This window comes from Carcharodon carcharias, chromosome 3, assembly GCF_017639515.1.
Source record: "Carcharodon carcharias isolate sCarCar2 chromosome 3, sCarCar2.pri, whole genome shotgun sequence".
In the NCBI taxonomy this organism is placed as follows: domain Eukaryota; kingdom Metazoa; phylum Chordata; class Chondrichthyes; order Lamniformes; family Lamnidae; genus Carcharodon; species Carcharodon carcharias.
The window spans coordinates 131,039,243-131,055,277 of NC_054469.1; the positions used below are offsets into that span (position 1 = coordinate 131,039,243).

Below are 16,035 nucleotides of genomic sequence, written 5' to 3' on the forward strand. Positions count from 1 at the left end.
TTTAATGAACCCTGGGAACTTAGATTGCATCTGACAAATTCAAATGATTCCCAAAATCTGAGGAATGGAGCCTCATTTAAATATTAGAATCACAAACCCGTGCCTCTAGAACAGGTTACTTGGATGCCACAAACTCACCGTGGACACGTTGGTGTCAGGCTGGTATTGGGTTTCAGATGTCCACTATTTTAACCCCATCCTAGACTCTCTCCTGTCCATTCTGAGGGGCAGGCAGGAGGATGTGCGGATGTTAATATTACTCCCATAGAAACATAAATTGAGTAATTCCTTCTTTAGTTGAACAGACCCAAGAAGCTGAGCCAACTCCAGCTTGAGTTTAGTGAAAACTAATACAGATTTATAAAGAAAAATTAGTTGAGGAACTCAATGGGATAAAATGTAAACAAAATTAGTATTAAATGCAGGCTACAGTAAAATCATGAATGATGTTTGGAGCTCAATGATTGAGAAGTTTAAAATAGTATATAATGATAGCTAGTTTTCCTGTTGCTGGCTTTGTTTCCTAGTAAGGATGACTCTGAATATAATTTTTAACCCAATTATTTTTAATTCCATGTGTTCGTTTTAATAAATCTAGGGGTCTGTATGTATAATGGAAGGTTTAGATCCTTTTGTCTATACTATGTATGTTTACTACTATTTTGGATTTATCAAGCCAAACATTTGCATGTTTTGTTTGCACCTGACTTCAGTAGCTGAAAGGGACTATCTGAAAGGTACGTGTTTCTTGCAACTATGTTTTAATTTTGTATCACTATTTCTATGCAGTTCATCTGTTTATCTTATGTATATGGTAGCCCGGTGGATATGGTCCCTTGAGACTTGATTAAGTTGATATAACCATTTCCTGTTCCTAGACGACCCTATCTTATTGAGGCTTCAGTTTCCATGGTAGTTAGATAGGTCTATGCAGGTGACATGTATTTCCACAACATTCTAGAAATATCTGAAACTCTCTACCAATCTCACTCACCTGATAATACGTTTGTGTCTATGTTTCCTGCTGAATGTAAGCACAGTCTGACAATATTTCAGGTCATTCAATTCTGAACTCAAAATTAAGTTAATTGTCCATTCTTAGACACACCCTACCAAATGGTACTAATGGATAACTACCGAGTACACTACCATCACATTACAATTATCAGAAAAAATGAAAGAGCTGGAATGTTCTGAAGGTGGCATTACTGGAAGATATTGATGTTTTCAGAAGTTCTGTTAGTTCAGATTTCATCATCATGAAGGGTTTTGATATAACAAGAGCTGCGGTGTTTTAAATTTCTGTTGCCTTTTTGGAAGTTGTTATTTCTTTATTCCTATTTATTCCATTGGCAACTTTGCAGCCCAAATCATTGATCTGGAAGAATTTTGTTTATCTTATAAAGCACCAGCAACAGTGTTATTTAAAATGTAAATTTAAATAATTCATGAACAAATTAACTTTTAAAAAATATAAAATGTATAACTTTAATAAAATTCTACTTACCACTGCAGCAAAGTGGAAAATCTTCACCTCAGAAAAGTCTAAATTGTTTTTCTGTTATGTTGGGTTATTTTCCTTTTGTTTGGAACATGAATATAGTTTTTAACTTTAAAAGTCCATTATTCTTTTCTTTATCCCTTTGCTATTCTCTTACTGCAGGAGTAGCCTATGACACCATCATGCTTAAACACCAGTGCATCTGTGGTAACCATAGCAATCACCCTGAGCATGCTGGGAGGATACAGAGCATCTGGTCAAGGTTGCAGGAAACAGGATTGCTCAGCATTTGTGAGGTGAGGTGGGGTGTAAGAAATTACTCATTTTCATGTCATGGAACTGTGACCCCGAACTATGGACTAGTAGACATAAATTTCTAAAACTACTTCCAGACACTGAATAAACATTTCAAGAGTTAAGCGATGAAACATTCTGGCAAAGCCTGCAATTATTTAATATTAATTATTTGCACCGACATGCAATATCTATTGAATGTTAATATTCCATGGATCTCAAAGGAAAGCTCTACAAATATTTCAACTATATATTTCAATTAATAGTAGATCATTAAGAATCTTTTCAATGCATAAAGAAAGCTAGCGTTGAATTTACATTTTGAATCCCATAAGCTGAACATCTCGAATACAATTAATAAAAAGTGCATACATTACCAGACAGTGTCTCAAATATGAGGTTCTGATGCATTTCATAGAATTATATATAGGGATAATTTTAAGTTTAGGTAGTATGGAAACAAAATCACCAGGTATAAAATCTATGGCCAATTCAATTTACAGCCAGCAATACAAGTTCAAATTATAATTGACAAAAGTGTTTCTGAATGAGCATAAAATTTACAAAAACAACCCTTTAATTATGATAAAGCAATTACGACTCATGCATCAATTTCTTAGTGAAGATTTGAATCGGACACCAAAGTTAATGGGTTTCGATGCTAGCATTCAACTTCAATATTCACTCTGATGCAGTCAAAAAATGAAGCATTTCACTGTATCTGATCTTAATATATTAAAGGATTAAAAACAAACGCTACTTATTACTTTTGTTGATTGGCCAATTATGTTACCAAGATGATGAGCGGCGGAATTTTCCAGCCCTGCCCATCGCCAGGATCATCCAGTCCCACAGTAGGCCAGTGGACTTTTGCCTGGGCCACTGAATCTCCCACGGCTGGTCCTGCCATGATAGGACCGGAAAATCCTGGCTGACATTTATATTAAACGTTGTTTTATCATTTCTATGACATTAATTATAAATACTTTCACAAAAGCATACATTTTGAACCTGTGATTTTTTTCAATATTTGTTTGATAAATGACCAGGTAAGTGATTGTTTAATGTAATCAATACCATCAATATCAGATCTGGCTGTTTTCAAACCATTCATACAATACGCTTCCTGTCTCTAAATCTATTGGTTATGAATTTTCAATGGGATAATTACACGGAAAATCCTCTTTGTTTGACATAAAAACATTTCCAACTTTAACTTTACTGATATGGGCGGAATCTTCTGCCCTCTCTTGTGGCAGTGTTTAGAGGCAAGGATGGCATTTAATCAGGCAGGACTTGGCGGGTGAGCACCCCAATGCCGTCGCGCCTCCACCCCAATTAGGTCCAGGGAGGAAAGGCCTGTGGTCGGACTTCCCGCCATACCGCCAATTGAAGCCCTTAAGTGGGCAATTAATCACTGCCACTAGTATTAACCCAACTGTGGGTGGACCTGTCACTATGTGGGAACATGACAAGTAAACCTGTGCGGGCTGTTTGTTGTATCCCGGGGTTGAAGGGGGGAATGTGCCTCCTTCACAGGCACTGAGTGCCCAATTAAGGGACCTGGCAGTGGGAAGTGGGGGCCCGCTGAGAGCCAACTCCCTGCCCTTGCTGCCAACCTATCCTGCATTCCCCTTCCCTTCATACTCCATGACCCCCACCTGATGAAATCCCTCCCACCATTATTCTCTGACAAGGGTCACTCCATGATTGTGGGCTTAAAGTGGCTGCCATTCCGGCAGTAGCTACTGCCTTCCCTGAGATGCAGCTGAGCAAAGGAGCTACTGGCCTCTGATTGGCTGACAGCTCTCGGTAGGCTGGGCCACTGCCTCCAGGGCCCTGATCCTGGGGAAAGGCCCAACAGTGGTGCCTCAACTGCCTGATTGACTCGTGGTTCAGTGGCCTTCCCCAAAGGAGTCAACATGGGTCTCTCACCAGCTCTCCAGATGGCAGGTGAGATCCATGTTGCCTCTACAAGATTCCACCCAATATCTTTTGTTGTAAGACTTAAACGGACAATCACTTTTTTTCACTTTTTTAATTTGAATTTTTGTCAGTTGACACATTTGTAAATATCTTTCAGATAATAGTTGTGAAACTTGTCATCGTGCACCTAATACCAATGCAACACACAGTGCACCTGTAACATGCCAGTAAATCCAGAGATGAAGGATGAAGGCCTACTGGAAACAGTACACAGCAAACCAGTGAGCTGTAGATGCCAGTTGAGTGTCTCAATGCAGCTCACCTGGAAAACATGTACGGTTCCGAAGTAGACACTGCCAGAGATAATTCCTAGGGGAGAGAAACAGGAATGGGGATGTGATTGCAAGTTGGTAGTTGCCTGCAGTATTGATGTAGAGCCAGGAGGTACATTTTCTCCCTTTCAGTATCAACATGAAGGTAATTTTTTGTTTTACATTAAAAGTTACCTGGTTTTTGGTGCTCTGCAGAGTTCCACTGTCAACCCAGAAAAATTGAGCGAATCATGTATTTTCCCCATTAGGTGCCGATAAGCATATTTTAGTGGGTAAATGCTTGATTTAGGCTGGTAGCCTGGGGAATTGGAATTCTCTCTCTGCCAATTTGGCAGCTGATGCACTTCCAAAAGAGATCATACCCAGAAATAAAAATTATCATGAATTGAAGAGGGCCCACTTCAATTGGTGAGAATGGACCTGGCCTGGATAATTGGAATCAAAGATTAGGATGCAAAACTGTAATGGAACAGTGAGCTAATTTTAAAGAGGAGATAGATTGGATAGAGTCAAAATACATTCCCATAAAGTGAAAAAGTAGAGCAAACAAGTCCAGAACTCCCTGGGTAACAAAAGCGATAGAAATAAAGGAAAGGAAAGGGTTATTAGACAGATGTCAGGTGGATAATACAATTGAAAACCAGACTCAATATAGAGTGAAAGGGGAGTGAAAAAGAAATACAAAGAAGCAAAGAGAGAGTATGAGAAGAGACTGGCAGCTAACATAAAAGGGAATATAGGCATACAAATTGTAAAAGGTTGGTAAAAGGAGGAGCAGCATCAATTAGGGAGGGGATTTATGCATAGAGGCAGCATTCATGGCTGAGGTATTTTGTCCTCTGTCTCTACCTAGAATGAAGATGCTGCCCAAGTCATAGTAAAAGAGATTGTTGTTAATACACTGATGGGCTAAAAATTGATGAATAGGAGGTATTAGATAGGCTTGCTGTAATTAACACTAATCATTCACTGAGGATACTGAGAGAGGTGTGAGCGTAGAAATTTGGCACTGTCCATAATCTTCTAGTCCTCCTTAGATACAAGGATGGTGCCAGGCACTGGAGAAATGCACATAAGTCCAGCAACTATAGGCCTGTCACTTTAACAGGGGTGGTGGGAAAGCTTTCAGAAACAATGGACCTGAACTTCCACAGAATGGCAGTCAGAGTCAGAATGCCACTCCACTCCTAGTTTCTTGCCTGAAAATTCTTTTGATTCTTTCTCACCTGACTTTGTGACTCAGGCTGGGTGAGGACCATGCATTGCAGCGCACTCCTGAGGCCTTCTGTCAAGGGCTGCAAAGTCAGGCGCAAGGAGGCCACGCCCCCATTTTAGAAAAAAGAAGCTAGAAGCGGTATTTTTGTCTGTAATGATTACTGTAAGAACTTAGGAACCATCTGAGGTCTGCAATTTAAATCAGATTTTTAGATGGTTCCCAGTGCAGGACAATTGCCCATTGGAAGTTTGAACTTTCCAGGTAATTGCCGTGCAATCTTTACCTGGGATCATCTGGGGGCGGGGGGTGGGGGGCGGGGGGGCGTTGCAGTGTTCTCCAGTGCATCTTTGGGTTACCCTCCCCCAGATACACTGCCCTGGAGCTCAAAAGTTACAAGCCAACAAGTTGGGACATAATTAACAGTCGCTTGGACAGATGTGGATTAATTTTAAAAAGCCAGCATGGATTTGTTAAGGGCAAATCATGTTTAGCTAACTTGACTGAGTTTTTTGATGGTGTAACAGACAGAGTTAATGGGAGTAATTCGGCTGATGTGGATAAAATGGACCTTCAAAAGGGCTTTTGTTAAAGTAACATATGATAGGCTTGTCAGCAAAGTTAAAGTCCATGGAATAAAAAGGGCTGTGGCAGCTTGGATATAAAGTTGGCTGAGTGACAGGGAACAGAACACAGTGGTGAACAAGTGTTTTTCAGAATGGAGAGAGGTATATAATGGCATTTCCGAGGGGTTGGTGTTAGGATCACTGCTTTTCTTGATATACGTTAATGACTGAGACTTGGGTGTACAGGGCAATTTCAAAATTTGCAAATGACACAAAACTTGAAAGTATTGTAAACTGTGAGGAGGAGAGTGATACACTTCAAGAAGTCATAGACATGTTGGTGAAAATGGTGGACATGTGACAGATGATGCAGGGAAGTGTGCAGTGATTTTTCTTTGCAGGAATACCATGGAGAGACAATGTAAAATAAAGTAAACAATTCTAAGGAGGTTACAGGAGGAGCGGGACCTGGGAATGAATGTGCACAAATGATTGAAAGTGGCAGGGCAGGTTGAGAAAGTTTTTTTTAAAATTAATTTACAGGATGTGGGCGTCGCTGGCTAGGCCAGCATTTATTGCCTATTCCTGGTTGCCCTTGAGAAGGTAGTGGTGAGCTGCTTTCTTGAACTGCTGCAGTCCCTGTGGTGTAAATGCACCCACAGTACTGTTAGGAAGGGAATTCCAGGATTTTGACCCAGCAATACTAAAGGAACAGTGATATATTTCCAAGCCAGGCTGGCGAGTGGCTTGGAGGGGAACTTCCAGGTGGTGGTGTTCCCATCTATCTGTTGCCCTTGCCCTTCTAGATGGTAGAGGTTGTGGGTTTGGAAGGTGGTGCCTAAGGAACCTTAGTGAGTTTCTGCAGTGCATCTTCTGGATGGTACACACTGCTGCCACTGTTCATTGGTGGTGGAGGGAGTGAATGTTTGTGGGAGGGGTGCCGATCAAGCAGACTGCTTTGTCCTGGATGGTGACAAGCTTCTTGAGTGTTGTTGGAGCTGCACTCAGCCAGGCAAGTGGAGGGTATTTCATCACATCCTGACATGTGCCTTGTAGATGGTGGACAGGCTTTGGAGAGTCAAGAGGTGAGTTACTTGTCACATGATTCCTACCCTCTTCCCGGCTCTTTTATTTATATGGCTAGTCCAGTTCAGTTTCTGGTCAATGGTTATCCCCAGGATGATGATAGCGGGGGATTCAGTGATGGTAATGGCATTGAATGTCAAGGGTGATGGATAGATTCTCTCTTGTTGGAGATGGTCATTGCCTGACACTTGCATGGCACAAATGTTACTTGCCACTCATCAGACCAAACCTGGACATTGTCCAGGTCTTGCTGCATTTGGACATGGACTGTTTCAACATAGAGAAATCATGAATGGTGCTGAACATTGTGCAATCATCAGCAAACATCCCATTTCTGACTTTATGATGGAGGGAAGGTCATTAATGAGGCTGCTGAAGATGGATGGGCCTAGGACACTCTGGACACTTGGACAACCTGAGGAACTCCTGCAATGATGCCCGGGAACTGAGATGATTGACCTCCAACAACTACAACCATCTTCCTTTGTACTAGGTATGACTCCAACCAGAGAAGAGTTTTCCCTCTGGTTCCCATTGATTCCAATTTTGCTAGGGTTCCTTGATGCCATACTCGGTCAAATGCTGCCTTGATGTCAAGGGTAGTCACTCTCACCTCACCTCAGGAGCTCAGCTCTTTTTGTCAATGTTTGAACCAAGGCTGTAATGAGGAGCTGAGCGGCCCGGGGCAGAACCCAAACTGAGCTTCAGTGAGCAGATTGTTGCCAAGCAAGTGCCTTTTGATAGCACTGTTAATGACCTCTTCCATCAAGTTACTGATAATGGAGAGTAGACTGATGTGCAGTAATTGGTCAGGTTACATTTGTCCTGCTTTTTGTGTATAGGACATTCCTGGGAAACTTTCTACATCGCCATGTAAGAGTCAGTGTTGTAGCTGTACTGGAATACCTCGGCTAGGGGCATGGCAAGTCCTGGAGCACAAGTCTTCAGTACTATTGCCAAAATATTGTCAGGGCTCACAGCCTTTGCAGTATCCAGTGCCTTCAGCCGTTTCTTGATATCACGTGGAGTGAATCGAATTGGCTGAAGTCTGGCATCTGTGATGCTGGGGACCCCTGGAGGAGGCCAAGATGAATCATCCATGCGGTACTTCTGGGTCAGTAAAACAAATGGGATTCTGAGCTCTGGAGGCACAGAATGAAAAAGCAAGGAGGTTATGATAAACCTGTATAAAAATTGGTTTGGATTCAACTGGAGCATTGTGTCCAGTCCTGGGCACCACACTTTAGGATGGATGTGAAGGCATTAGAGAAAGTACAGAAAAGATTAGTGCGAATAATTCCAGGGATGAGGAACTTCAGTCAGCTGGATAGATTGGAGAGGTTAGGACTGTTTTCCTTGGAGAAGAAAAAATTAAGAGGAGATTTGATACAGGTGTTGAAAATCAAGAGGGGTCAAGACCAAGTAGATAGGGCGAAACTATTTCTGTTGGCAGAAGGCTCAAGAAGGTGAGGACACCAATTCAATTCAGTGGCAAAAGAAGCATGGGGTTAGCATCTAGAATCCACTGCCAGAGAGTGTGGTGGAAGGAGAACTGAGGCTTTTAAAATAACATTGGACAATTATTTGAAGAGAGAAATTTTTCAGGGCCATGGGACACTCCATGTGATATCAAGTAACAGCTGAATGCACTAGATATTGTATGAGCCCTTACAATATTCCGGCAATAGTAATGAAGACCTGTGCTTCAGAACTTGCCATGCCCCTAGCCAAGCTGTTTCCGCACATCTACAATACTGGTATCTACCTAGTAATGTGGAAAACTGCCCAGGTGTGCCCTGTACACAAAAAGCAGGACAAAATCCAACCCAGCCAATTACCGCCCCATCAATCTACTCTCAGTCAATAGTAAAGTAATGGAAGGGGTCATCAACAGTGCTATCAAGCAGCATTTGCTTAGCAATAACCTCCTCACTGATGCTCAGTTTGGGTTCTGCCAGAGCCACTCAGCTCCTGACCTCATTACAACCTTGGTTCAAACATGGACAAAAGAGCTGAATTTCTGAGTTGAGGTGAGAGTGACTGCCCTTGACATCAAGGCTGCAATTGACCATGTGTGGCACCAAGGAACCCTCGCAAAACTGGAGTCAATATGAGTCAGTGGGAAAACTCTCCGCTGATTGGAATCATAACTAGCACAAAGGAAGATGATTGTGGTTGTTGGAGGTCAGTCATCTCAGCCCCAGGACATCACTGCAGGAGTTCCTCAGGGTCAGAAGTGAGGATGTTCACTGAGGATCATTGTACAATGTTCAGCATCATTCGCGACTCCTCAGATACTGAAGCAGTTCATGTCCAAATGCAGCAAGACATGTACAATATCAAGGCTTGGTCTGACAAGTTGCAAGTAACATTCACACCACACAAGTTTCAGACAATGGCCACCTCCAACAAGAGAGAATCCAATCATCGCTCCTTGATGTTTAATGACATTACCATCACTGAAACGCCCACTATCAACATCCTGAGGGTTACCGTTGACCAGAAGCTGAACTGGACTAGCCATATAAATATTGTGGCTACAAGAGCAGGTCAGAGGTTAGGAATATTGTGACTAGTAACTCATCTCCTGACTCCCCAAAGCCTGTCCACAATCTACAAGGCACAAGTCAGGAGTGTGATGGAATACTCCCCACTTGCCTGGATGAGTGCAGCTCCCACAACACTCGAGAAGCTGGGCACCATCCAGGACAAAGCAGTCTGCTTGATTGGCACCACATCCACAAACATTCACTCCCTCCACCACCGACGCACAGTAGCAGCAGTGTGTACCATCTACAAGATGCACTGCAGGAATTCACCAAGGCTCCTTAGACAGCACCTTCCAAACCCACAACCACTACCACCTAGAAGGACAAGGGTAGCAGATAGATGGGAACGCCACCACCTGGAGGTTCCCCTCCAAGTAACTCACCATCTTGACTTGGAAATATATGGCTGTGCCTCCACTGTCGCTGGGTCAAAATCCTGGAACTCCCTCCCTACCAGCATTGTGGGTGTATCTACACCACAGGGACTGCAGAGGTTCAACAAGGCAGCTCATCACCACCTTCTCAAGGGAAACTAGGGATGGGCAATAAATGCTGGCCCAGCCAGCAAAGCCCACATCCCGCGAATGAAGAAAAAAAAAAAAACAGGGGAGTGGAATTAGGTGTGTTTCTCAGACACATTGGGCCAAATGGCCTCTATCTAAGTTTTAACCATTCTATGGTTCTGTAATTGTCTATGTGGCTCCCAGAAATGCAGAAATCCACGACAGATCTCAATATCCCAGCACATCCCACTGTACCCCGCCATCAGCCCCACCCACACAGAACCCCCCCCCCCCAAACTCCCCCCCCGGCACCCCCCTCCGGCTGCAGAATCATCCCGAATTTGCACAAATTGTGATAATGGGCAGGAAAAAACAATGTTTTACCCGGCAGCCGCAATGGCAGCTTTCACGCTTTATTGTCCCATTCCCGCAGCCTCCTTAATTATGCATTCCTGGGAAACATGGCAGAACACTGGTGGGCGGGCTCAGGTTTGCCCACCACACTGTGACCTCAGCGTTTCCTTGCTCCAGGCACCATATTTAAAGCACACCAGAGCGCATGCCTGCTTTATGTCTTCAGACCAGGACTACTCCAGGCGACAGATGGCCCTAAAAGCAAAGAAGATGGCAGCCCACAAATTTAGTGATGCCTCTCTGGGGTGCCGGCTGGACACTTTAGAAGCCTGGTGTGAAGTCCTCTAACCCCATTCTGGGTGAAGACCAGCAAGCAAGATGACCAATCCAGCATGGGAGGCAGTGGCAGTGGTGCTCAGCACCATCAATCTGCAAAAGAGGACAGCCACCCAGAGCCACAAGAGGATGATGGTCTCCTCCATTCTGCCATGGTCAGTCATTCTTCTCATCATTCTCAACTAACACACGCACACACACACACACACACCCATCACACATCACAGGAATCTCACTCACTGCCAGTTCAAGGGATATCACCATTCACTCTCTCTCACACATCTGCCAACATCTGCCCTGAGGATCGTGTCCTCATCCATGGTGCCACTCACATGCTAGGCGTCCTTATCATCTGGCCTGGCAGGTGTACTGTTTACTCTCTCTCTCCATCTGTATTCATGCAGGACAAGTTGGCACACAACAAAAGGGAGAGGTCGCAGAGTGGTGGAGGAATGCCTGGCATCAAATTCTCACAGACTTTGAAAATAGAGTTATTCAGCTGGCTTCCAACAGTGTCAATGCGAGATTGGTGCGGGGTAGCTCGATCTCACTCCAGCTTCCCCTGCTCCTCAAGGAGTCAGCAAGGAGCCCCCAGACACCCGTAGGGAGGAGGATCAGCAGGTGCACACACCGGGGCCATCCACCCAGGGGACTCCGGGAGCATCTGACCCATCTGAATCCCCTCTTCCTGTGACCCCAGCAGGCGTGTGATGATCTGGACTGTTCCTGTGCTGACACTGAGGTCGGCAGTGCTCAACAGAGTGAGGATCCAGCAGCATAACATCCATCGGACAACTGTGTTGTAAGTCAGTTTCCCTGTTCTGCAGTCCCCTGCTATGCACTTATTATCCCTCCTTGCTTTTGCAGGCACATCTTGGAAGCAGCCAAGGGTCCTCGTCTTAAGCCTCAAAGACACCTTGGAAGAAGTATCTGATGGCACCCTCCTTGAAGTCCCGTCACAATGCTCACCCATACCCTGCACCAGCGCAGAGTCACATACCTCGATGGAACCTAGTTCTAGAGTAGCCTCAGGGTCACAATCTGGTGAGCACATTGCACTGTCTGGTCCACAGCAGGCAGCAACAAGGACTTCTCAGGTTTCCAGCACTCGGGGGTCTGCTGAACGCCAGAAATCTGCTGAGTCTGAGTCAGATAATGAGCTTCTAGATTTGGTCATACCTCAGTTGCTGGAGCTGCAAAGGCGAGCTTGAGAACATCAGGAAGGAATGTTTGCTGTGGTCCTCAGATTACAAGGCATGATGCAGGAGTCCATCCACCTTCAATCTAAAGTGAGAGCGCTGGCATACCAATGCACCGAGGATAACACTGGTAGGATGGCAGCCGCCATAGAGACGTTGGTCCAGGGCATCAGTCCTGCACTGCTGCGCAGGCTGAACTTCATCGCAGACACCATAGTTGGCCTCCAACAGTGTCAACGTGAGATGGGTGCAGGGCAGCTCCATCTCATTCCAGCTTCCCCTGCTCCTCACGGAGTCAGCAAGGGGCCTTCAGACACCCATAGGGAGGAGGATCAGCAGGTGCACACTCCGGGCCCATCCACCCAGGTGACTCCAGGAGCATCTGAATCCCCTCTTCCTGTGACCCCAGCAGCTCCAGCTCCACATCCCAAGGAGGGAGCCACTGCCTCAAAGCAGGACCCTGGAAGCAGGCCGGGGCCCTTCACGTCTCGGCCCTCCAGAGGACACCTGTCAAGGTCATCACAGACAGGGAGTAGCAGTCAGCAGGCTGCCTGCACCTCCACTGTGGATGTCAGGGGAGCACCCAGATGTAGCAGTAAGGTTAGGAAAGTTAAGAAAATGTAGTTGCACTGCATATGCATGGGCATTAATCACTTGTACTTCATGTTCACTATTGTAAATAAACTCCCAACAATGTCACCCTGCCTATGGCTCCTTGTTATGATGAACAGTGTTCATGGCAGTCTGAAGTGAAAGTTTGGTTCTTGCACAAGACAAAGGCAGGTTTCTCACCAGGGCCTTCTCCCTTTGTTTTGTGCAACCTTCCCAGCACAATGATGGTGCAAATTCACATTCACTGGTCACATCAGTCATGCCTGCACCTTGATGGGGCTTATCATTGCTGCCAGAATGTCCTGGGTTAGCAGCACACAGTTCCATCATTCTCTCTGTGCACTTCCCAGCACCTTTGAGGTGTGGCTGGCCCCCATCTCACCAGCATCTGGTCCAGTGAATGTGATCCTGAAAGGTTCAGCTCATGAAGGATGCCATAGAATCAGGAGAAGTTAAAGTTTTCCCGCTGCATCTCAATGATATGACCCTGTTCACAGAGCGCAAGCGAGGTGCCATCAGCCAGGCAGGAGTCAGGCATTCATATAAGCTACGTGAGGATCTATGGAATGTCCTCACTGCATGTCGTCATCATCCTCCTGGAATGTAGGGACTATGGACATCCACTACATTTCCATAATAGCAGACCTATTACAGAGGGAATGTGCACTGCCATCAGCCCGATAAGAGTCAAACATTCACAGATGCAATGTGAGGATCTAAGGTGTCTCCTCAATGCCTGCCGTCACCTTCCACCATGAGTCTAGCGGCTATGAGGTCCTCCCAAGCATGCCTTCCTCACCTGGACACCCTCATCCCTGTCAACACCCTCCTCATCAGAGGAGACGTGCAGCTCCTCCATCTTCCCCTCAGCCAGGTCCTCTCCCCGTTGCGGTGCAAAGTTGTGAACGGCACAGCAGGCGATGATGATGTGTGATACCCTCTGCGGACTGTATTGCAGGGCTCCATCAGACCGGTCTAGGCACTGGAACTTCATTTTCAACATCTTGATGGCCTGCTCCACCGAAGTGCGAGTTGCAGCATGAACCTCATTATACCTTCACTCTGCTGTAGTCTGAGGCCACCGCACCAGCGTCATCAGCCACGTCCACTGTGTGTAGCCCTTGTCCCCAAGGAGCCAGCCCTGCAGCCTCTATGGACTCTGGAAGACGTCAGGGACCTGAGACCTGCTGAAGAGTCATGGATACTACCTGCGTAGACCTGCAGGATGTGTTTGCTGTGGCCGCAGACCAGCTGAACATTCAGCAAGTGGAAATTCTTGTGGTTCACATACTGCATTGCTTGTTGCTATGGAGATCTAAGCACCGTGTGAATGTAGTCGATGGCACCTTCACTTGTGGAAAGTTCTGTGCCTTCGCGAATGAGGTGTCCTTGACCTCCTGGATGTACTTGCGTGTGGAGGCTTGCAAGATCCCACACAGGTCACCTGTGGACCCTGGAAGGAGCCACTGGGGTAAAAATTGAGTTCCATGCTCACTTTCAAGGCCACTGGCAGCGGATACCCTCCAAGTCCCTCCCCGTGGCATCATATCCTGCAGCAGGTGGCAGATGTAACCGACCAGTTTCCTGGACATGCGCAGTGTTCAACGACACTGGTTCTCAGTCAACTGCAAGAATGACAAGTGTCTTCTGCAGACCCTGGGTCTGGCTAAGCACCAACCCACGAGGTTCGCTGTGACTGTCCAGCCACGTGCACAGGAGCCCCAGCTGCCCCTTCTTCTTGAGGATGTTGCTCCTCCCTCTGCCCAGCCAGATGCAGCTACCACTCTCTTCGCCTTCATCTCCGCTCCCTGTAAGCCATGAGGCATACAGCTAGGTCACCAGGCTCCATGTTCCTGATGTACTCCTGCAGGACGAAAGAGAGAGACACGTGGCTTAGCATTGGTCTCCTAGGGACCTCTCATGGTTATGTGTACAGCTCCGGCTCCATCTCAAGGTCCTTTAACGGATGCCAGAGAGTGCTGGCCACTACTTAGATGGCCAGAGTTTAATGCCACCTCCGCCTGACTCCACCTGCCCAATTGGTGGCAGCTTTGCCCATTGGACTGTATGCTGTGCTCTCAGCTCAGGTGCAGGCACACTGCAAGGCAGCACTGTGAGCTTGAAGCAAGGCTGAGACTGGTCCAAACCTGAATGAAGACATTGCAAGGGCTGTGAGCACCTCCACTACTGATTGCTCCATGGCCAGCTTTCACAAGGAGATTGTACAACTTGCCAATTGTTCTGCAGCCCCCTAAAATGCTGATTAATTTACAAGTTGTACCTGAGGGGTGAAAGGTTCAGGAGCACTCTGCATTGCTTGAATGGGCAGATAAACTAGAGGCCTGACGCCAGCCACGTCAACGTAGCTGTGCCTGAACTGTCTCAGCTGCGGAAGAATGCTCACTTTATGCAAGGTTTCCCTAATACATGGCCACTTGCCTCCCTCAACCCTGCCACCCGCCTCTCCCCGCATGCATTTCTGCACTACCATCAGACCATGCTGCCTTTCCCCCCTGCCCTCGGCCCAACCGCAGTTCAACCCTTGTTCCGGGAAACCCTCAGCCAGCTGGAAAAAAGCGACTTGCCTGTGCTCCCACCTGAATGTGCTTGAAAGTTCTTCCTTGAAGCCGAACAGGCGACCCTTGCAAGCACTGAACAACATTAGTGCGCATTCGTCTCCAAGTTCCGCTCGAAGCTCAGCTCGCCATGTGTTATGAACTACGTCATTCTGAAGTCACGCCGACGTGGGAGGTAAATTTGACGTGAGGGGATGACGGTGGGAAGGCAAGGTGATGCGATGCAAATGCATTGAAATTACGTTCCTGACGTTGGACGGCCACCTGTCATTGACAGGCGGAGTGGATGATAGCTAACAGATTTCATGACTACGTGAAACAGTCTTTTGGCCTTCCTGCAACATTGTCTGCCCCCACCTGCCCTGATACCTGCCACCAACAGGGGCAGACGATTCTACCCTTTATTTCCTTTCTCCTGGTCAGAATCAACATATTTTCTATAGGCTTCCATCAGATATCACCATGTTAATACAACAGTGCCCAATTTCATAACATAGTTATGACTCAGTAGGAGTAATTTTAGCCTATCTTGCCTGTTGGGAAACTAACAGAGTCAGGTGGATCATTGGTTCCATACCACATTCGATTTTACTCTATACTGAATTCAGTTGAGAGTGATATTGGGCAAGATGTAAAACAAGCGTCAGCTCAACCCCATGGGCTTCCTGCCTAGATTATTAGGTTAAAATTATGACCAGTATGTAACTTGTGTGTTATTTAGTTTGGTCACTCATGTTAAAAATAGAACTCACAGAATCTTTACGTTGCAGGAAGGAGGCCATTTGGCCCATTGAGTCCTCACTGACTGTCTAAAAGAGCATTCTATATAGTCACTCTCCCCTGCCTTATCCCCATAACGTTCCCATTCTTTCTTTTCAGATAGCAATCCAATGGCCCTTTGAATACCTCAAATGAACCTGCCTCCACCACCCTCTCAGGAAGTTTGTTCGACCCCATCCACCCTCCGGGTGAAAAGATTTTTCCTCAT

The 16,035-nt window shown here is 46.0% G+C and overlaps 1 protein-coding gene across 1 annotated transcript in view; it reads left to right on the forward strand.

Moving 5' to 3' along the window:
- Positions 1-16,035, forward strand: part of LOC121275947 (histone deacetylase 9-like) — a 636,654-nt gene that overhangs the window by 436,069 nt on the left and 184,550 nt on the right. The window contains exon 13 of the mRNA XM_041183848.1: positions 1,664-1,797. Within this exon, the coding sequence (XP_041039782.1) occupies positions 1,664-1,797 (134 nt within the window). The remainder of the gene's footprint in view (positions 1-1,663; positions 1,798-16,035) is intronic.